Here is a 22,415-nt window from a genome sequence, read left to right on the forward strand (position 1 = left end):
GGAGGAGCGAGGTGAAATTGGAGATCTTGGGAGGGTTGAACACCAGCGAGCTGCAGCGTTCTGGATCATTTGCTGGGTTTTATGGCACAAGCTGGGAGCCCAGCCAACAGAGAGTTGCAGTAGTCCAGACGGGAGATGACAAGTACCTGGATTAAAGACCTGCACTGCTTCCTGTGTGGGGCAGGGAAGTACTCTACAGATGTTGTAGAGCATGAACCTGCAGGAGCTAGTCACTGCTTTGATGTTTGCAGAGATTGACAAGGTGATGTCAAGGGTCATGCCAAGGTTGTTCGCACTCTGGGAGGGGGACACAGTGGAGTTGTCAACTGTGATGGTGAGGTCTTGGAGCAGGCAGGCCTTCCCCTGGAGAAAGAGCAATTCTGTCTTGTCAAGGTTGAGCTTGAGGTGGTGGGCCAATGTCCAAGCTGAGATATCTGCCAGGCACGCAGAAATGTATGTGCAGAGACTGAGACGCCCAGCCCTGAGAGACTGGAGAGGAGGATCTGATGGTTCACGGTGTCAAAGGCAGCAGATAGATCTAGGAGGATGAAACAGAGGAGAGAGAGAGTCAGCTTTGGGGGTGCTGAGAGCTTCCGTGACAAAGAGAAGAGCAGTATCGGTTGAGTGACCCGTATTGAAGCCTGACCGGTTAGGGTCAAGAAGATCATTCTGAGATAGTAAGAGAGTTGGTCAGAGACAGTGGTCAGAGACAGCGCGCTCAAGTGTTTTGGAAAGAAAAGAAAGGCATTTGTTTGTTTTGACGTCAGAGTAGTCAAGTGTTCATTTCTCGAGGAGGGGAGTGACTTGGGCCATTTTGTAGTCAGAGGGGACGCAGCCAGTGGTCAGCGAGTCGGGAGGCCAGACCTCACTAGTTGCAGGAATGAATCTGGAGAGAGAGGGGAGAAAGAGGCCAAAGCGTAGGGTAGTTCTGTGTGAGAGACCAGTGGACTCAATAGGCTGAGTGAATGAGGAGCGGATGTCCTCCACCTTCTTTTCAAAGTGGTTGACAGAGTCATCCACAGAGAGGGAGGGGTGGAGGATTAAGGAGGGAGGAGAAGGTGGAAAATAGTTTCCTAGGGTTAGAGGCAGAAGCTTGAAATGTTAAGTGATAGAAGTTGCTTCAGCAGTGGATACAGAGGAAGAGAAGGAGGGAGTGAAAGGATAACTTCCGGAGGACCTTTCCATCATTTCCGGAGCCTCATTCTGTCAGCTCGCAGAGAGACACAGTCAGGGAGCAGGAGGGGAGGGCCGAGACGGCCGGGAGGTAAGGGGACAGTGCAAGTCAAAGGACGCGGAAAGGGAGGAGAGTAGGGTCGAAGAGGCAAAATCAGGACACAGAAGGGAGGAGAGTAGGGTTGAAGAGGCAAAATCAGGAGACAGAAGGGAGGAGAGTAGGGTCAAAGAGGCAAAATCAGGAGACAGAAGGGAGGAGGATTCAGCAGAAGGGAGATGATATGATAGAAGAGGAGAGTAGTGGGAGAGAGAGAGCGAAGATTGCGATGGCACATGACCATCTGGGTAGGGGCTGAGTGGGTAGGGTTGGAGGAAAGGGAGACAGAAAAAATGAACTAAGTAGTGATCAGAGACCTGGAGGGGGGTTGCAGTGAGATTAGTAGGAAAACATCCTCTAGTAGTGATGAGTTCAAGCATATTGCCTGTCTTGTGTGTGGGAGGGGACTGGGAAAGGATGAGGTCAAGTGTATTGCCTGTCTTGTGTGTGGGAGGGGACTGAGAAAGGGTGAAGTCAAATGTATTGCCTGTCTTGTGTGTGGGAGGGGACTGGGAAAGGGTGAGGTCAAATGTATTGCCTGTCTTGTGTGTGGGAGGGGACTGGGAAAGGGTGAGGTCAAGTGTATTACCTGTCTTGTGTGTGGGAGGGGACTGGGAAAGGGTGAGGTCAAATGTATTGCCTGTCTTGTGTGTGGGAGGGGACTGGGAAAGGGTGAGGTCAAGTGTATTACCTGTCTTGTGTGTGGGAGGGGACTGGGAAAGGGTGAGGTCAAATGTATTGCCTGTCTTGTGTGTGGGAGGGGACTGGGAAAGGGTGAGGTCAAAAGAGGCAAGGAGGGAAAGAGAGAGTTGGAAAGAAATCAAGAGCAGCGAGCCATCGTCAGGAAATGAGCCTATCAAGGTGTCAAGCTCATTGAGGAACTCTTAGGACACCTGGTGGGCAATGGATGTCAACAATCCTAAGCTTGAGTGGACGAGTGCCAGTGACAGCAGGGAATTCAAATGAGGAGACAGGTGAGAGGAAGAAAGGAGAAAATCTCCAGTTAGGAGAAATTAGTAGCCCTGTGCCACCACAACGACCAGATGCTCTCAGACTATGAGAGAAAACGTAGTCAGATGAAGAGAGAGCAGCTGGAGTAGCAGTGTTCTCTGGGGTGAGGTGATCAATGTCTCTATCAGGACAACAAAGGGACTGAAGGGATGAACTCAGCGTTCCTGATCGCAAATTGTCAGTTCCAATCGCTGCCAGAGACCAGGAAATCCACATGGGTTGTGTGTGCAGGGTACACTAAATTAGAAGGGTTGCAAGCCAAGGGGTGGGGAGCGTCTGTAAAGCCTACTGGGAGAGGAGTGAACAGGTATAGAAAACGCATACATAGTTGCCAAAGCTACAAAAAAAGCTCAATTTGATCTGAAACTTACTAGGTAAGATATAAGTGAGAGAGTGGTGTGGAGCCTTCCTCAAACAGGTCGGCAGAAGTCTGACATAACCTGAGGGAACAGGGGAAAGGGACTTCTCTCTGTTAAAGCAGAGAATGTGACTTGCAAAGCCAACAGAAGGCCAATAATGCTTCACACACACTAGACGTAAAACGTGCTGACGAGGCCGACGTCTTCAACCAGCCTACTATACTGTCAGTGCATGTCTTCTATGCATTATAATGGAGAACACAGCAGTAAGACTCCTCTCTGGTGGCAATCAATGGTACTGCACTTACCCCCCAAAAAGTACAGTACCTTCTAAAATCTTGTTCCTGCTTTTCCTTACCTTATGGACCAAAGAAAGCATATTCAGAAACAAGATACTGTATCATCATTGCAAGATCGACTGTGAATACACCTGGTTTTATTTTGGTTAATTACTTTATATGAACACTACACAATGGAGGATGACTAACGACACAAAATAGGGAATGTTATGCTAATCGTATCATTCAGAATCAAATCAGTTTGCACGTTTGTCACTTTTGCTAACATACACAACCATGTAGAGTAAAGGGCAAAAGCACCGTCTCTCAGTATAAAAACACTACTAACAATATAACAACCCTTTAAATGATGCAACACTTAGAAATGCCTTCTCTTCCTCCCGCAGGGAGCGCTGCTTTCCTTTCTCGCTCTCACCATTTCCTGTCTTCATCATTGTCTCTTGACAGGTGGAGTCATTCCTATGGGACATGAGTTTAAAATGCAGACACATGTGCAGGTAGAGGCCTAATTCATAGAAGACAACATGCTCCATACAGAGCATTCGGAAAGTATTCAGATCCCTTTCCTTTTCCCCACATTTTGTTACGTTACAGCCTTATTCTAAAACGGATTCAATTCATTGTTTTCCTCATTTGGAAAGGCACACATCTGTCTATATAAGGTCCCACAGTTGACAGTGTATGTCAGAGCAAAAACCAAGCCATGAGGTTGAAGTAATTGTCTGTAGAGCTCCGAGACAGGATTGTGTCAAGGCAGAGATCTGGGGGGGGTACCAAAAATGTCTTCTGCATTGAAGGTCTCCAAGAACATAGTGGCCTCCATCATTCTTAAATGTAAAAATTATGGAACCACCAAGACTCTTCCTAGAGCTGGCCGCCTGGCCAAACTGAGCAAGAACCTGATGGTCACTCTGACAGAGCTCCAGAGTTCCTTTGTGGAGATGGTTGTCCTTCTGGAAGGTTCTCCCATCTCTGCAACACTCCACCAATCAGGCCTTTATGGTAGAGCGGCCAGACATAAGCCCGTCCTGAGTAAAAAAGGCACAACATCCTGTTTGGAGTTTGCCAAAAGGCACCTAAAGGACTCTCAGACAATGAGAAACAAGATTCTTTGTTTTGCTGAAACCAAAATTGAACTTTTTGGCCTGAATGCCAAGCATCACATCTGGAGGAAACCTTGCACCATCCCTACGGTGAAGCTTGGTGGTGGCAGCATCATGCTGTGGGGATGTTTTTCAGCAGCAGGGATCAAGGGAAAGATGAACAGAGCAAAGTACAGAGAGATGCTTGATGAAAACCTGCTCCAAAGCGCTCAGCCTCAAACTGGGATGAAGGTTCACCTTCCAACAGGACAACGACCCTAAGCACACAGCCAAGACAATGCAGTAGTGGCTTTGGTACAGGTCTCTGAATGTCCTAGCCAGAGCTCAGACTTCTACCCAATAGAACATCTCTAGAGACGCTCCCCATCCAACCTGACAGAGCTTGAGAGAATCTACAAAGAATTGGAAAAACTCACTAAATACTGGTGTGTCAAGCTTGTAGTGTCATACCCAATAAGACCCGAAGATGTAATCACTGCCAAAGGTGCTTAAACAATGTAATGAGTAAAGGGTCTGCATCCCACTGCTGGCCTGCTTCTGAAGCTAAGCGGCGTTGGTCCTGGTCGGTGCCTAGATGGGAGACCAGATGCTGCTGGAAGTGGTGTTGGAGGGACAGTAGGAGGCACTATTTCCTTTGGTCTAAAAAAATATCCCAATGCCCCAGGGTAGTGATTGGGGACATTGCCCTGTGTCGGGTGCCGTCTTTCGGATGGGATGTTGCACTTATTGTAAAAGTAGAGGTGTTAACCCCGGTGTCCTGGCTAAATTCCCAATCTGGCCCTCATACCATCACAGCCACCTAATCATCCCCAGCTTACAATTGGCTCATTCATCCCCCCTCCTCTCCCCTGTAACTATTCCCCAGGTTTACTTTTTATACATATGCAAAATATTCTAAAAACCTGTTTTTTCTTATTCATTATGGGGTATTGAGTGTAGATTGAGAAAAATAACAATTTAATCAATTTTAGAATAAGGCTATAACATAATAAAATGTGGAAAAAGTCAAGGGGTCTGAATATTTTCCAAATGCACTGCAAGAACACTCATTTTCCATTTTAAAATGCTTTCTCCCATTAGCTCCTACTGAATGTGACCCTGTTGACCCTTTACCCAGTAGAGGGGAGAGTGTTGCCATCCTGGTCATACTCATCCTCATGGTATGGCAGGCCTTGGTGTACCCTCTGGTAGTGCACCCTCAGGTTGCCCCTGTGGGCGAACCTCTTGCCACACTCCTGGCAGACAAAGGGTCTCTTCCCCAGGTGGACGTCTCTCTGGTGGGCCCGGAGGTTCCCGCTGCGGGCAAAACGCTTTCCACACTGGGTGCAGCCAAACGGCCTTTCCCCTGTGTGGACGCGGGTATGCACCGTGAGCTCTGACGGAGTCAGGAAGCTCTTGTCGCATACCAAGCAGGGGTACATCCTCACCCCTGTGTGGCGCAGCAGGTGCCTGCGCTGGTGGGACGGGTAGCTGAAGCTCTTGCCGCAGTACGGACAAGTGTAGGGTCTCGCCCCGCCCAGTGTGTGTGCGTGACCTTGTGCGTGTTTCTGAGCATGTGCGTTGGGGTGTGGTCTGACTGGATCCTTGGCAGCCAATGACCAGCGGTTCTGATGAACTAGGCCCCTCCCTCTGTCGTCTCTTGGTCTCAGGCCTCTCTGGGATTGGTTGGTTTGGTCCTGTGACTGCCGGGGCTCTCTCTGCTCTAGTACCTGGTCTGGGCTCTGGTCCAGGAAGCTTGGATCCTGAAGCTCTAGAGGAACCCCACTGGCCCAGGGGTCAAGCCCAGGAGACCTGTGGTCGGGTCTGGGAGAGAAATGTCCAACCCGGGGGCCATGGAAGAAGGAGGTGGAGCTCTGGCTCTGAAGAGGTCTGGGGTCTCCCTCCCAATGGGATACTACCAAGAGATAGGAACAACATCATGAAGGGGGCTCAATATACTCATTCCAACAATTCCACAAGTATAAAATACAATACAGAATGAAAAGACAATGTTTATTTGCTCTAAAATCGCAGCGTACAGTTGCGATAGTTGTGGGCCAAAATGCTTGATTTTACTTGCGGCAATTCTGACATTTTGGATGGCAATTTGCAATGATTTTGTCAGGAAAATTCGCTGACGGGGGGAAAAGTTTGTTGATGGTTTGATTGAACAATTGTATGCAGTAAAAGAGCAGTGACTGGTTAAGATTGAAAGCCCTCTTTTTGTACTGAGGTGATTGGACAGTTTTTTGTGGTAATGTCAATATTGATTTTGGCTGTTTTATGCAAAAATAGTGTGGTGATTGGAAAATTTGCAAGCCTTAGCATAATACGCAAGGAATTGTTGATTCACCCCAAAAAATTATCTATTGCAGAATCGCTAAATCCTGGAGGGACTGTAAAACACAAACATGTAGATTGATTGGTTAAGGACTTCCTTACACTTTGCCTTGGTCCCTGTTGTGTCAGACAAGGGTTCTCCCAGCCTCTGACCCCCAGCAGAAGAGCTCCTCCCTGGCCCTTGGCCCTCCCCCTCCACAGGGGCAGGGTGGGGCTCCTCGAACTGTGGAAGAGGGCAATGTTTAAGCTAAAGGGAGAGAATAAAACATTAATGTGGGGGCCAGCGTCACAGCTGTGTTAACAGCCTTTGAATAAATTAACCGTTGAAAACTCTAAGCAGCATGACTATCTTTGTGACATAGAAGAAAACGGTAATTAAATAGAGAAAGACAGACATTCTTATTGTGTTAGAGAATGACTGACTGACCTCTTCTTTGATGGAGGAACCCTCCAGCTCAGTTCTCTCCTTTTTCATCCTGTGGGACTTCTTACATCCGCTGTCCTGGACCAGTGGAGGGGTCTCAGAGGCCGCATCCGAATCCCAGCTTGAACCTGAACAAACGGTGCAGGACAAACAACCAGACAGTAGTTTAGTTGTGTTTTTAACCAAAATGTTCCTAAGATCATTTTCAGATGAGACATCTGGTTTTCTTACCAGCTCTTGGTTCAGACTGCTGCCCCGGGCTGCCATCTCCTCCTGTTTTTCTCACTGGTCCTTCTACCACATCCAGTAGGCCCTCTCCTTCTTCTTCCTCCTCTCCTTCCTTCTTCAGCCTCCTCTCTGCCCGCTCCAGCCTCCCCCTCAGGCCTGTGATCTCCTCTCCTCTCTGTGTCAGCTCCTCCTGCTGCTCACACAGACTGCTCTCAAAGATTTTTGCGATCTCACACACCGCTGCAGCCAGCAGGGAGTCCATGACGGTGGCCAGCTGGGCGTGAAACGTGTTCCTTACAGACTCCAGCATTGTGGCGACGGTGGTGTCCTTACCCCCTGCTCTGGGGACAACAGGGGTAGATAGGGTGGAGGGTTACACCGAGTCCCAAGGAGAGGAGCACTTCTTTGCTGTCAATCAGGTGGGGTGGTGAAGAGGAGGATGTCACTATGGTAGAAAATGATACAGTAATTTATAAAGACGTGACCCTCTATCTGACATACAGCAATGTTGGAGTCAACCTGGCTACATCTGTCTCCTATCCAGTCCACCAGTTATCTGGATCTGAGCCAGTCTGTGAAGCATAACTAGCTACAAATCCAAGTAACCAACACCACACCCCTCCAGAATCACTGCTCGTTAGCTGGCTATACCACTAATATCCAGTCTACATGCTGTTAACAACAGATGAGACTTACCTTAAAACAAACACTGAAGACTGTGAAGAGTGCAGCCAGGCAAATCAAGATAGCTAGACAGCTGAACAAGGGTAGCTCTGGATGGCAGACTCAGTTAACGTTATCTAGCTAGCTGGTTAACAAAGACGCAAGAAACCTGGAAGAGGAATTACTGTATGTAGCTACAGTACTTGCTTTATTGGTTGAGTCATTTGAAATTCGAGTAGATAACTCAAACTCTCAGATTTTGGGATTTTTCAATTGACTAAAATGGCTAGCGAAATCTATGGAAGCAAGCCATGTTGATTCTCCGTCTCGCGATAATGAGACGTTCTTCTCTACGGGATTTGCAATTCCCTAGCCGGATAGATGGAGTGACCGCAAAAGGGAAATGAGTGAGATCTAAAGCTTTTTTATTTATTTTATTTTATTAACAACAAATCAATACAGGAAGTACATGTGGGAACACAAGTATAGATAAATAATATACAAAGGACAATTGGGCTAGGAGGTACAATATCATATTACACAAGGACCTTAAGGGACATACATATACTTACAATTCGAACAGCTTTCTTGTTAGTAGAGTATTTAATTGTCTTTAAATATAATTACATTTATTTTTGTAAGGTAAGAAAATGTGGTGTTTTGGTTGTAAATTTACATTTGTGAATATGAAATTTGGCCAAAAGAATAATGAAATTAATTACATAAAATTGTTTCAGCTTATTTCTATTTTAGGTAAAGAATCCAAGCAGTACATCTCTCCACAATAGTGTAAAATCTTCATAAATGCGTTCAATTATAAATCTACTGATGTCTTGCCACAGTTTCCTTACATGAATACAATGCCAAAAAAGATGCAACACTGTTTCTGGGTGGTCATTGCAAAAGGTACAATTTGAGTTTATGTTTTCCTTAAACTTCTTCATATAGTCATTGGCAGGATAATATTTATAAACAATTTTAAAGGAAACTTCCTTAATTTTGTTAACAAGTAGGGATGTGTGTGGCAACATCCAAACTTTTTTCCAACAGATAGTATCAATAAATCCATTCCAATAAGGTATGACATAAGGTATAGATAGATACAACATCCTGCTGAAACAAGGATCGTATCGCTCTGTTGTTGAGTGGACCAAAAGAGAAACAAATCTTTCCTACTGATGAGTTAACAGGGGCAGCGGAAGGTAGGCTCTGAGGGTCAGGTCTTGACACGTTCCTGAATAATAGAGCAACACCTGAGGGAATGGCATCTAAAACAATTGCAAAATCTTTAGGTGTTACAGGGACCTTGTAAAGTGATTAGAATTCCTCATAACTAAGTAAAAAACCCTCTGCATTTACCAGTTGGCTCACCAATAGGATATTATTTCGGAACCAATATTCTAAAAGAAAAGAGGTATTTTTATACAATATATCCCGATTATTCCATATATAATATCTGCGTGGAGAATAATTTATAAGCATAATTTAGGACCATGACAAGAAAATCTGCTGATGAAAAGCAGAAAGTTTCACTGGACCTTTGCCAATATTATAATTGCAAACCAACATGAAGGCCACCAAAAGTAGAGAAGACATGATGAGGAATAAAATTCCCCATAGAAGTGGGTCTTCTTAGGAATTGTTTTATCCAATTGATCTTAAAAGTATTATTTAAGGTAGTAAAGTCCAGAAAATTCAGTCCACCATACTCATACGTGTTCATTACAACAGTTTTCCTGATGTAATGGGTACGGTTTCTCCACAGAAAGTTGAAAAGCATCTGGTCTATCTCCTTGCTTATTTTACTGTCAGGATATAAAGATAGAGCACCATATGTTAGTCTAGAGATACCTTCAGCCTGGGTTATTAGGAATCTTCCTTTTAAACACAAGTCCCGCTGTAGCCATTCATTTAGCTGGGTTGTTTTAATATGGGGGTTAAAATTTAGTAAGCCTCTAGACTTCTGATCCTTTGTAATGGTTATGCCTAAATATATAAGTTCTTCTTTTACTGGAATACCATAATATGAAGGTGTCACACAATCTTTGACAGCCATGAGTTCACATTTCTTAATGTTAAGATATAGACCAGACGTTTTGGAAAAGGATTGTATCACATTGATCGATATGAGAATTTGGTTAGCGTCTTTCAGAAAAAGTGTAGTATCATCAGCCAGCTGGCTTATACTAATTTCTATACCAGCTATGGAAATACCTTGTACAGGACTATTACTTAAATAATTTGTAAGAAGTTGGGTGATTAATAAAAGCAGAGAGATAGGACAACCTTGCCTAATTCCTCTCTTTAACTCAAATCTAGCTGAGGTGCCATATTTCAATTTGATAGAGCTGTTAGCATTTGTATAGTCTTAATAGCCTTACAGAACAAATCCCCAAAGCCAAATTTCTCAAGGGAGTAGAAGAGGAACTGATGCTCTACTGTGACAAATGCTTTATAAAAATCTAAAAAATAATATGAAGCTATTTTTATTTTATTTTTTATTTCACCTTTATTTAACCAGGTAGGCTAGTTGAGAACAAGTTCTCATTTACAACTGCGACCTGGCCAAGATAAAGCATAGCAGTGTGAGCAGACAACACAGAGTTACACATGGAATAAACAATTAACAAGTCAATAACACAGTAGAAAACAAAGGGGGAGTCTATATACAATGTGTGCAAAAGGCATGAGGAGGTAGACGAATAGTTACAATTTTGCAGATTAACACTGGAGTGATAAATGATCAGATGGTCATGTACAGGTAGAGATATTGGTGTGCAAAAGAGCAGAAAAGTAAATAAATAAAAACAGTATGGGGATGAGGTAGGTGAAAATGGGTGGGCTATTTACCAATAGACTATGTACAGCTGCAGCGATCGGTTAGCTGCTCAGATAGCTGATGTTTGAAGTTGGTGAGGGAGATAAAAGTCTCCAACTTCAGCGATTTTTGCAATTCGTTCCAGTCACAGGCAGCAGAGTACTGGAACGAAAGGCGGCCAAATGAGGTGTTGGCTTTAGGGATGATCAGTGAGATACACCTGATGGAGCGCGTGCTACGGATGGGTGTTGCCATCGTGACCAGTGAACTGAGATAAGGCGGAGCTTTACCTAGCATGGACTTGTAGATGACCTGGAGCCAGTGGGTCTGGCGACGAATATGTAGCGAGGGCCAGCCGACTAGAGCATACAAGTCGCAGTGGTGGGTGGTATAAGGTGCTTTAGTGACAAAACGGATGGCACTGTGATAGACTGCATCCAGTTTGCTGAGTAGAGTGTTGGAAGCCATTTTGTAGATGACATCGCCGAAGTCGAGGATTGGTAGGATAGTCAGTTTTACTAGGGTAAGCTTGGCGGCGTGAGTGAAGGAGGCTTTGTTGCGGAATAGAAAGCCGACTCTTGATTTGATTTTTGATTGGAGATGTTTGATATGAGTCTGGAAGGAGAGTTTGCAGTCTAGCCAGACACCTAGGTACTTATAGATGTCCACATATTCAAGGTCGGAACCATCCAGGGTGGTGATGCTAGTCGGGCATGCGGGTGCAAGCAGCGATCGGTTGAAAAGCATGCATTTGGTTTTACTAGCGTTTAAGAGCAGTTGGAGGCCACAGAAGGAGTGTTGTATGGCATTGAAGCTTGTTTGGAGGTTAGATAGCACAGTGTCCAATGACGGGCCGAAAGTATATAGAATGGTGTCGTCTGCGTAGAGGTGGATCAGGGAATCGCCCGCAGCAAGAGCAACATCATTGATATACACAGAGAAAAGAGTCGGCCCGAGAATTGAACCCTGTGGCAACCCCATAGAGACTGCCAGAGGACCGGACAGCATGCCCTCCGATTTGACACACTGAACTCTGTCTGCAAAGTAATTGGTGAACCAGGCAAGGCAGTCATCCGAAAAACCGAGGCTACTGAGTCTGCCGATGAGAATATGGTGATTGACAGAGTCGAAAGCCTTGGCAAGGTCGATGAAGACGGCTGCACAGTACTGTCTTTTATCGATGGCGGTTATGATATCGTTTAGTACCTTGAGTGTGGCTGAGGTGCACCCGTGACCGGCTCGGAAGCCAGATTGCACAGCGGAGAAGGTACGGTGGGATTCGAGATGGTCAGTGACCTGTTTGTTGACTTGGCTTTCGAAGACCTTAGATAGGCAGGGCAGGATGGATATAGGTCTGTAACAGTTTGGGTCCAGGGTGTCTCCCCCTTTGAAGAGGGGGATGACTGCGGCAGCTTTCAATCCTTGGGGATCTCAGACGATATGAAAGAGAGGTTGAACAGGCTGGTAATAGGGGTTGCGACAATGGCGGCGGATAGTTTCAGAAATAGGGGGCCCAGATTGTCAAGCCCAGCTGATTTGTACGGGTCCAGGTTTTGCAGCTCTTTCAGAACATCTGCTATCTGGATTTGGGTAAAGGAGAACTTGGAGAGGCTTGGGCGAGGAGCTGCCGGGGGAGGAGCTGTTGGCCGAGGTTGGAGTAGCCAGGAGGAAGGCATGGCCAGCCGTTGAGAAATGCTTATTGAAGTTTTCGATAATCATGGATTTATCGGTGGTGACCGTGTTACCTAGCCTCAGTGCAGTGGGCAGCTGGGAGGAGGTGCTCTTGTTCTCCATGGACTTCACAGTGTCCCAGAACTTTTTGGAGTTGGAGCTACAGGATGCAAACTTCTGCCTGAAGAAGCTGGCCTTAGCTTTCCTGACTGACTGCGTGTATTGGTTCCGGACTTCCCTGAACAGTTGTATATCACGGGGACTATTCGATGCTATTGCAGTCCGCCACAGGATGTTTTTGTGCTGGTCGAGGGCAGTCAGGTCTGGGGTGAACCAAGGACTGTATCTGTTCTTAGTTCTGCATTTTTTGAACGGAGCATGCTTATCTAAAATGGTGAGGAAGTTACTTTTAAAGAATGACCAGGCATCCTCAGTTATTAGGTCTGAGTAGTCAAGTATGTCTAATACTAGTCTGACATTGTTAGAAATATGTCTGTTCCTCATGAAGCCAGACTGTGTTTCATCAATGATTGCATCCAGGACTTCTTTATTTATTTTTGCAAGCAGAAAGGCTAATATCTTATAGTCATTATTAAGAAGACAAATTGGACGCCAGTTATCGATGAGCAGCACTTCTTTTTTAGGTTTAGGTATCAGTGTTATTAACCCCTGATTCATTGTAGGAGGGAGAACATTGTTTTTAATACTCTCTAAAAATGTTTTACTTCAGATTGGAAGGGAGGTACTAGTTCAGAAAATAATTTGTAAAATTCTGAAGTAATTCCATTAACACCTGGAGTTCTAAAGCACAGACAGAAGGGATTAACCCAGACAAGTCACAGGGGTTATAAAATTGAAGCATCCATTTAGAAGGTTCTCGCCACGTATGGTAGTGAGAGAATGTCCAGTCACGGTTAGTGGGAGAGGATGGAACTAGGTGAAACTAGGCCGATATTCTGCTATTTTTCTCATCGATTAAACATCTGATCTCAATACATTTTTCTGTTCCCAAAACTACGAACACAGCACACTACATTTTATAGACTTGACTCTTCGCCAAAGTTTTTAAAAATTGCGTTGTTTAGGAGTGCAAGGTCGAATTAAGTTTGTGCACACACGCACTTCACCGAGGAGGCGTTCCCTAACAAAAATATGCAAATACATGCTACAACGCGCTAATAGGATTTCGCGCTTGGTCCTGCCCACTATGCTTAATTTGCTCCCATCGGAAACGACACAGGTGAACTATTTTGGGTTAGTTCTATCTTTATCTAAAGCCTTAAAATTCAAATCTGTTTTTTAATACTGACTGGCCAAAAAGCAAGTGACAAATCGGATTTGTTTGTGACAGCAGTCATTTGCTGACACGGCTACGCTAGTTGTCATAGTTCATAGTAACTAAGGGTGTGTGCACAGTGGTATAGGCTGATTGGTAACCATCAGAAGTTACAGTATGCAACAAGGTGACAACACATGCCATGGACGTTTCCTAATTGCTTTGAATGTTCAAAATCATAGTGTAAGAACACTTTTAAAGCATCAAAGAATAAGACTATCCAATTTCCAATACAAGTCCTTTTTGGCTAGCCACAGCAGTCAACTACTTAGTGGTTTAGCTTTCTGGCACATTCACTCATTTGTTTAAACAATTAGCAAGCTCATTGGCTACCACATCTTGTCAAACTGTCAACATAGTAGCTAGCAAGCAACAAGATATGCCAAATAAGCCTAAAAACCATTTGCGGGGAAATAAATCAGATTTGACCACTCAGAAAAGTCACATTGCCAGGAATCATATTCGTATCTGACTTCACACTACCTACGAAGGTGGTTTGAAACATGGCTTGAAATATCAGATTCCATGTGCTTTTTGGCTGTTCAGACTGCAGGAAAATTAACAGATACAAATTGGATATGCAAAAAAAAAGAAAATGGATTTGAGTCACTTCAATGTGAACATGGCTTTTAACTGTACCTGAAGATCTAATGACTTGAAATAATTATTGCAAATGAGGAACATGTACTATTTGTTATCCTTTATTACTAGAGGTCTCTACTGCCCATGTTTGTGCAATCATTGTAATTCATAAAAGGTCACTAATAAACCGGGTGATCCATGCAAAACCCTATTGAAGTATGCATGACCTATTGAAGTATGCATGACCTATAGAAGTATGCATGACCTATAGAAGTATGCATGACCTATAGAAGTATGCATGACCTATAGAAGTATGCATGACCTATTGAAGTATGCATGACCTATAGAAGTATGCATGACCTATAGAAGTATGCATGACCTATAGAAGTATGCATGGCCTATAGAAGTATGCATGACCTATAGAAGTATGCATGACCTATAGAAGTATGCATGACCTATTGAAGTATGCATGACCTATTGAAGTATGCATGACCTATTGAAGAAAGTCAACCTCCAGTAAATACATTTTATTAATGTAAAAAAAAAAACTGATGGAGCAAAAGTATATTCCCTGTGCTTTTCGTGACAACATAGAGAATGTACAGTACAAATAACATGTTACATTTGTCATAATAACATAGAAATGATAGAGACGTGTTTACATGAAACTAAAAACATGGCTCCAAGACGTTGAAATCAAAAATGCCATAAACTGGTCCAGCACTGACTTTAAAAAAATGTGATCCTGCAACCACATATCACAGTTTGATCAGTGATACCCATATTGAGCACCATATCAAACATTGACCACCAAATCACAGGTTTTTGCTCTTTTAGAGTCCTCTCTTAGCATCATGTTAATTCATTGGCCACCAGGGTTGGGGTCAATTCGCTTTTCACTCAGCCAGTCAATGATGACAAAAAAGACTAATTGAAAATAAACAGCACTTTTCAAATCACAAATGTAACTTCAAATGGACGTAACAATCTGACTTTCTGAATGTAATTGATCCTGGTCCTGCTGAACACTCCAACTTGACTAGGCCGAGCCATGTGTGGACAGACTCAGGCATGAACAGTTTCATAGTGGATCCTCAGGGAGTTACTGTTGTGGAAAGTCCTGTTACAGCGAGGACAGCGGGACCGCGGGTTGGGTTTCTTGAATTGGTGGACTTGTAGCAGATGTCTCTTACGTTCAGCCATGGTCTCAAATTGCTGAACACACCTGAGGCATTGGTACTTCTTCCCCGGGTGGGCGGACTTCCTGTGGCTGATCAAGATGGGGTGACAGCGGAATTTCTTGCCGCACTCTTCGCAGCTGAGCGGTTTCTCACCTGTGTGGATGCGAAAGTGTTGAACGAGGCTCATCTGTGAACTTAGCAGCTTTTTACACACTGTGCATTGAAACAGGCCGTCTGTTTCTGTCATTTGCTTCCGTTTGCTGTTTTCCTTTGCACGTCGATCATCTTTGCTCTTAGACTTAATGGCAGGTTGCTGCTCAGCACCGTTAGCAATGGGATCCTCTACTGGTGTAGTCCAGGAGAGGTATCTGCTGCTCTCCTCACCCCCGTACACATCCGCATGGGCTTTACGCAAATGTAATATCAGGAACTGCTTTACACGGAACCTCTGCCCACACTGGTTACAAGGGTACGGTCTCTCACCTGTGTGAATGTGTTCGTGGTCCTGCAGGGATTTTGCAGAAGTGTACTCCTTATGGCAAACGTGACAAGAATAAAGTTGTGGATGTGTGCTGCCTTTAGGGGAGCCAGCTTTGTTGTTGGGGGAGGTAGGTTTGTCTTTGGGGGGTAGAGGTTTGGCCTTGCTGGAAGAGAGAGGTTTGTTGTTGGGGGAAGTAGGCTTTGTTCTGCTTAGGGAGAGGGATTTCACTTTATGGTTGATAGAGTTCAACTTTTCTTTGACGTTAGAGCAAGGTTTGTTCTTTTCTGTTTTGCCGTGGCTGTTCAATGTGTGCACACGGAGTGCACTTGGATACGGAAACTTTTTGGGACACTTAGGACATTTGTATGTCCCCTTGTTATGAGACCTCATGTGCACAGAAAGACCAAACTCTCTGTGAAAGCCCTTCCCACAGTATTTGCAGCAGAAACTCTTGTCAGTTCCACTGGTTGTTGCTTCTTCCTCTGCACTAGGTTCCATTTTTAAATGCTTTCTTCTCCTTCCTACCTTCTTTTTCACTATGTCACTCGTTTTCCCATGTGTCCCCTCTCTGTGTTTGCTTTGTAAGTCACAATCTTTTCCATGTCTTGTGCTGTGCCTCAAGACATTCTTATCTAATAAGACACTGCTCTGGGGTTCCGGATTTTCTTGTTTGAATGTGCACAACAGACTACCATGGGTCTTCCTCAGCCCCCGCCCCCGCCCTACTGAGCCACAACCATACCCTGACCAGGCCGCGCTCAGTTCAGGTATGTCTTTTAACCGTCTGTTTAACAACCGCTCCGCAGCCGACCCTGGAGGAGAGAGGAGCGGAACGAGCGGGATCAGTAATGATGTCCTGCACCAGGAGCTGAATTACAATTACGAGGGGAAAGGATGATTTACTCTTACCTTTTCGTGGAGGACTCCTGGCTAGGGCTGTCAGCAAGTGGTTATCAAAATCTTCAGCCTGCTAAAACACAGACTCATAATGAATATGCTCACAACCAAAAACGCCATCAAAGTACTACTAAAGCAGACATTTAAAGAGTGACTTTGATGATAAAAAATATAAAATCATGGAAATCCAGATGTTTTAGGCTTTGTTATAGTGAAAAGTCAATTTATTTAGACAGTTCGTTGCAAAAGTGATATATTTAGGTGTTTTGGGAGCGAATCTAGCTCTTTTTGCCCCTCACAGTTCAACTCTGATGTAGAGGTGCCTTAAGAAGGTTCCTCTACGTCATCAAGGGAGGGGTTTGGTTTGAAATGTACTCCCTTCTAGATGTGCTGCGTGGTACCACGTCATCTCAAGGGAGGGGTTCGGTTGAAATGTACTCCCTTCTAGATGTTCTGCGTGGTACCACGTCATCTCAAGGGAGGGGTTCGGTTTGAAATGTACTCCCTTCTAGATGTTCTGCGTGGTACCACGTCATCTCTCGGTTTGAAATGTACTCCCTTCTAGATGTTCTGCGTGGTACCACGTCATCTCAAGGGAGGGGTTCGGTTTGAAATGTACTCCCTTCTAGATGTTCTGCGTGGTACCACGTCATCTCAAGGGAGGGGTTCGGTTGAAATGTACTCCCTTCTAGATGTGCTGCGTGGTACCACGTCATCTCAAGGGAGGGGTTCGGTTTGAAATGTACTCCCTTCTAGATGTTCTGCGTGGTACCACGTCATCTCAAGGGAGGGGTTCGGTTTGAAATGTACTCCCTTCTAGATGTTCTGCGTGGTACCACGTCATCTCAAGGGAGGGCTTCAGTATGAAATACACTCCCTTCTAAATATGCTGGGTGGTACCACGTCAAGGCTTGCTATAAAGGCACGTGACAGCGCACCTTATTTGGTAATGGTCTTGGTAAGTGGAGTGTGCCAATATACACTGCTCAAAAAAATAAAGGGAACACTTAAACAACACAATGTAACTCCAAGTCAATCACACTTCTGTGAAATCAAACTGTCCACTTAGGAAGCAACACTGATTGACAATAAATGTCACATGCTGTTGTGCAAATGGAATAGACAACAGGTGGAAATTATAGGCAATTAGCAAGACACCCCCAATAAAGGAGTGGTTCTGCAGGTGGGGACCACAGACCACTTCTCAGTTCCTATGCTTCCTGGCTGATGTTTTGGTCACTTTTGAATGCTGGCGGTGCTTTCACTCTAGTGGTAGCATGAGACTACAACCCACACAAGTGGCTCAGGTAGTGCAGCTCATCCAGGATGGAACATCAATGCGAGCTGTGGCAAGAAGGTTTGCTGTGTGTCAGCGTAGTGTCCAGAGCATGGAGGCGCTACCAGGAGACAGGCCAGTACATCAGGAAACGTGGAGGCGGCCGTAGAAGGGCAACAACCCAGCAGCAGGACCGCTACCTCCGCCTTTGTGCAAGGAGGAGCACTGCCAGAGCCCTGCAAAATGACCTCCAGCAGGCCACAAATGTGCATGTGTCTGCTCAAACGGTCAGAAACAGACTCCATGAGGGTGGTATGAGGGCCCGACGTCCACAGGTGGGGGTTGTGCTTACAGCCCAACACCGTGCAGGACGTTTGGCATTTGCCAGAGAACACCAAGATTGGCAAATTCGCCACTGGCGCCCTGTGCTCTTCACAGATGAAAGCAGGTTCACACTGAGCACGTGTCAGACGTGACAGTCTGGAGACGCCGTGGAGAACGTTCTGCTGCCTGCAACATCCTCCAGCATGACCGGTTTGGCGGTGGGTCAGTCATGGTGTGGGGTGGCATTTCTTTGGGGTGCCGCACAGCCCTCCATGTGCTCGCCAGAGGTAGCCTGACTGCCATTAGGTACCGAGATGAGATCCTCAGACCCCTTGTGAGACCATATGCTGGTGCGGTTGGCCCTGGGTTCCTCCTAATGCAAGACAATGCTAGACCTCATGTGGCTGGAGTGTGTCAGCAGTTCCTGCAAGAGGAAGGCATTGATGCTATGGACTGGCCCGCCCGTTCCCCAGACCTGAATCCAATTGAGCACATCTGGGACATCATGTCTCACTCCATCCACCAACGGCACGTTGCACCACAGACTGTCCAGGATTTGGCGGACACTTTAGTCCAGGTCTGGGAGGAGATCCCTCAGGAGACCATCCGCCACCTCATCAGGAGCATGCCCAGGCATTGTAGGGAGGTCATACAGGCACGTGGAGGCCACACACACTACTGGGCCTCATTTTGACTTGTTTTAAGGACATTACATCAAAGTTGGATCAGCCTGTAGTGTGGTTTTCCACTTTAATTTTGAGTGTCACTCCAAATCCAGACCTCCATGGGTTGATAAATTTGATTTCCATTGATAATTTGTGTGATTTTGTTGTCAGCACATTCAACTATGTAAAGAAAAAAGTATTTAATAAGAATATTTCATTCATTCAGATCTAGGATGTGTTATTTTAGTGTTCCCTTTATTTTTTTGAGCAGTGTAGTTTGCGTTATGCTTCCTTGACTAGACCTCTGACTTTACACAAAATTGAAAAGACACTAAGGCATATTTCCATATTTGACCAAATTCAACATTTTTCCTGACTGTCTCATACACATCTATGAGCTTCTACGACGAAGAAAAAAACATGTAGGCAATAAGGATTATACGTTTATATTCGTAGCTACATCCATCGTAGCGAGAAATAGATGACAATGGTGATCATCTCAACTTGTATTTTTTCCCAACTGCTATGACAGAATGGTGGCGCATTGTGAGATTTAATCCCACATGGGGCAGATATACATTTAAAAAAATACTTTATTTACAATATTCATCCTGTGCCAACACACTTCTAATTCTGAAAAGTGAAAGCATACTTGTGAGAAGAGTTGCCCTTGTAGTAGTTGTAGGTTTTTATACAGTACTCAAGACCAATCTGTGAGTTAAGTTGACCATTGGAAAAAGAGCTACTGCGTAAATACTGCAATGCTAGTTGGATTGAATTGAGCCCCTAATCTTAATTTTCAAGGTAATGATTGCACCTTTCTTCCCAATACAATAACGCAATAAACATGAGGCCACATTTCATGGGGATTCAAACTTACACCGCACCTTACCACTGTGAGCGAACTGTCCAGAGCCATATTTCTGTGATGCACATAATTGTATTATCAGAGCATGCCAGTTGACATCTGGTAAATATGCTTTAATGAGAAAGTGTTTGGATCAGGTACAACTACGTTTACCCACCCCAATTCCCCCAACCTGAATGTATTTCTTGAAAATGTGTTGGGCAAAGGCTGAAATTGGGGTTGAGAGTTACCCTTTAACCTAATTAACAGAAGACATGTTTTTGTTCAGCCGTGTGCTACATTTGGGTGTGACTGTTTATTGATTCAGGTTTCCCACACCGGACAGGTAACTGACCTCTTGTTTGATGTTAGGGATGCGCCATAGAGAGACACTCAGTGGTCGCAGGTCCACCCATGGCCACTCATTTTCCTTTTTGATCTTCGAGGGTGGAATTAAAGAATCTTCTGACTGAAGGGGCTCGCACCAATCGGGTACTGCATAGAAACCCAAAAATTGAAATGTAATGACACAGAAAAATAAAGCTCAGCTGACACCAACTGGGAGGGGAAAAAAATGCATATCATGTCTGTTATCAAGACCTGAAATTGTATGTTGCTATTTGTCTACGCAATATTAAGTTACCTTCTTCTTCTATATCAGCAATTGTCGTCACGTCAGTGACTGTTTGCCCAGAGGTGTTGGCAGCCGTACCATCCAACACCTTTATTTTTCCACCCTCCTTCAACCTCATCTCTGCCAGCCTCAGCTTCCCCTTCAATGCTGAGATCTCCTCTACACTCTGCGTGAGCTCTGCCTGCTGCTCACTCAGACTGACCTCAAAGATCTTGGAGATCTCACACACGGCTGCAGTGAGCAGGGAGTCCATGATGGAGGACAGCTGCAACCTGAAGGTGTTCTGCACCTTCTCCGACATCTTTAATCTCCCTGGCTCAGGTTTGTGTGACGTCACCCAGGTTCTAGAGTTGGAAGCTCAGCTGTCAATCATGACGAATCATGTACACATCAGGAGGTTAAACAGGACAACAGTAAAGTTACAGTATAGTAGACTAACGTTGTATTCAAGATCAGGATTTTTTTGGGCATATTTGACCACGTAAAAAAGGTAAAGATTCTAACTTTAAACTGAAGAAAATACTGCTGTGATTGTTTTCAAACCAAAGAAACGATGCTGATTAGGGAGTGATCAAAGAGGTCTTGCAGAAGGTGCAGCTTTAATGCGATGCTTTTGTTAACACTTTGTCATCAACATAACATTTATACCTCAAATACCTTAGTTATTTAACGTGAATAAAAACGGATATATCCGGATTTATGTCGATGTAGCTACAGTAACGTTACACGACTCGAGATGAAGACACTGTGGGCTAGGACATGCGAGTTTAACATGTCTTGTGTCACATAGATAACTCTATAAACGTATATACATGCACATTATACTGTTTTTAATGTTGTTGTCATTTGCAAAGGTGTATGCATTGCTTACAGACGAGCAAGTCCAACACAACATGCAGTGAATGTGCATTGCTAGCTAGAGAGCTAGCTGGGGGGTCCGCGCGTGAAAATGTAAACATGACAGGCACATTGATAGCAGTCAGTCGGTCAGCACGAACCTGCTAAAACAGCAGTCTCTAAAACAACTGACTCTGTTGGCTTGGTCTTCGGCGTATATCTTCAACGTATGGAGCATGCAATATAAACCATATTTACTTTTGTTAGAACTGTCCGCTGCTGTGCAAATGCTCGAATTAGCTACCACACCAACATTTTTCCGAGAGGACCTTGCCTCTCGGCCAACCCTCGCGATTTTCCATATCCAATAAGATTCCAATAGGCTCCAGCTGCGACGTCATCTCTCAGAGCAGTCATCTCTCAGGGCCTCTCTTCTTCTTCGATGAGGTTTAACCGCGGTTGGCATCCAATAAATGTTGCATTACCGCCACCTACTAGACTGGAGTACAACTCCCTTATACTTTGTTTGAACGAAATAAACAAATACTCAACCATCTAACACAACACTCACAAAAAATAAAAATAACACCACCCTACTCCACTATTTAAATGTATTTAGTCCTACCTCGGGCAAACAACCTGAAAGGATGGGACACCGCCACTTAACACACCCTGTAACTCTTCTGATGTCAAGTCTTGCACACCCAAATACTTCTCTGCAGCTGCCACCACAACCTCAATTTTCTGCAACGTACATTCCATCCCTGCAGTACAGTTGACCATTGCTATAAATTCTAAAAAATCCAATCCTACTGAAAGATATATCACTTGTACATATCTACAACTCACACCACTCCTCTCAGGATCGCTCCCCCTTGACCCATTCTCCTCAACTTCCTTCACTGCCTCAGCATACAACTATTTCTGCACTACTCTAACCCTGGAAACCTCAACCTGCTTCTCTCATGCTGATCATTTCTGATGCCCAGCCCCATGGGCACCCCTGCAATTAACACATACCACTACTTTCCCCAATGCTACACATTCCTTTGTTTCATGCCCTGCTGCACACTTCTCACACCTTGGAACCTCCCTCCTACACACTGCTGCCACATGCCCATAAGCTTGACACCTGTAACAATGTAATGTGTTCGGCACAAAAGCTCGCACAGGTCTGTGACATCGAGGTG

The 22,415-nt window shown here is 44.8% G+C and overlaps 2 protein-coding genes across 9 annotated transcripts; both read right to left on the reverse strand.

Annotated features, from left to right (window-relative positions):
- Positions 1–4,333: 4,333 nt before the first annotated feature.
- LOC112256116 (zinc finger protein 500) lies at positions 4,334–8,058 on the reverse strand. Of its 3 annotated transcripts, none has more exons than XM_024429119.2 (5): positions 7,710–8,058; positions 7,017–7,354; positions 6,789–6,913; positions 6,464–6,608; positions 4,334–5,936 (listed from the first exon to the last, which is right to left on the reverse strand). In XM_024429119.2, the coding sequence occupies exons 2-5, from the start codon at positions 7,321–7,323 to the stop codon at positions 5,152–5,154; spliced, it is 1,362 nt and encodes a 453-aa protein (XP_024284887.1). In that variant the 5' UTR covers positions 7,324–7,354; positions 7,710–8,058; the 3' UTR covers positions 4,334–5,151. The 3 variants fall into 3 exon arrangements, with proteins under 3 accessions (XP_024284887.1, XP_024284888.1, XP_024284886.1); XM_024429120.2 differs by having other exon boundaries at positions 6,464–6,584; positions 7,017–7,458; XM_024429118.2 differs by having other exon boundaries at positions 7,017–7,458.
- A 6,128-nt stretch (positions 8,059–14,186) lies between these two features.
- On the reverse strand, positions 14,187–21,813 carry LOC112256115 (zinc finger protein 2 homolog). 6 transcript variants are annotated; one of them, XM_024429117.2, is made up of 5 exons: positions 21,484–21,813; positions 20,398–20,732; positions 20,110–20,249; positions 16,655–16,715; positions 14,187–16,557 (listed from the first exon to the last, which is right to left on the reverse strand). In XM_024429117.2, the coding sequence occupies exons 2-5, from the start codon at positions 20,687–20,689 to the stop codon at positions 15,149–15,151; spliced, it is 1,902 nt and encodes a 633-aa protein (XP_024284885.1). In that variant the 5' UTR covers positions 20,690–20,732; positions 21,484–21,813; the 3' UTR covers positions 14,187–15,148. The 6 variants fall into 6 exon arrangements, with proteins under 6 accessions (XP_024284885.1, XP_024284884.1, XP_024284880.1 ...); XM_024429116.2 differs by having other exon boundaries at positions 20,398–20,750; XM_024429112.2 differs by having other exon boundaries at positions 16,655–16,712; positions 21,387–21,813.
- Between the last annotated feature and the right edge of the window lie 602 nt (positions 21,814–22,415).

Source organism: Oncorhynchus tshawytscha, linkage group LG08 (genome assembly GCF_018296145.1).
Source record: "Oncorhynchus tshawytscha isolate Ot180627B linkage group LG08, Otsh_v2.0, whole genome shotgun sequence".
Lineage (NCBI taxonomy): Eukaryota > Metazoa > Chordata > Actinopteri > Salmoniformes > Salmonidae > Oncorhynchus > Oncorhynchus tshawytscha.

What these genes read in the sequence shown, in the direction of transcription:
- LOC112256115 (XM_024429111.2), bottom strand. Translation starts at nt 21,463, where the DNA reads ATGCTCCATACGTTGAAGATATACGCCGAAGACCAAGCCAACAGAGTC. An exon ending in AGAGACTGCTGTTTTAGCAG is followed by an intron (nt 20,733 to 21,386) that starts GTTCGTGCTGAC and finishes TTCCAACTCTAG; the next exon opens with AACCTGGGTGACGTCACACA. An exon ending in TGCTGATATAGAAGAAGAAG is followed by an intron (nt 20,250 to 20,397) that starts GTAACTTAATAT and finishes GTTTCTATGCAG; the next exon opens with TACCCGATTGGTGCGAGCCC.
- LOC112256116 (XM_024429119.2), bottom strand. Translation starts at nt 7,323, where the DNA reads ATGCTGGAGTCTGTAAGGAACACGTTTCACGCCCAGCTGGCCACCGTC. An exon ending in GTTCCTCCATCAAAGAAGAG is followed by an intron (nt 6,609 to 6,788) that starts GTCAGTCAGTCA and finishes CTCTCCCTTTAG; the next exon opens with CTTAAACATTGCCCTCTTCC. An exon ending in AACAGGGACCAAGGCAAAGT is followed by an intron (nt 5,937 to 6,463) that starts GTAAGGAAGTCC and finishes ATCTCTTGGTAG; the next exon opens with TATCCCATTGGGAGGGAGAC.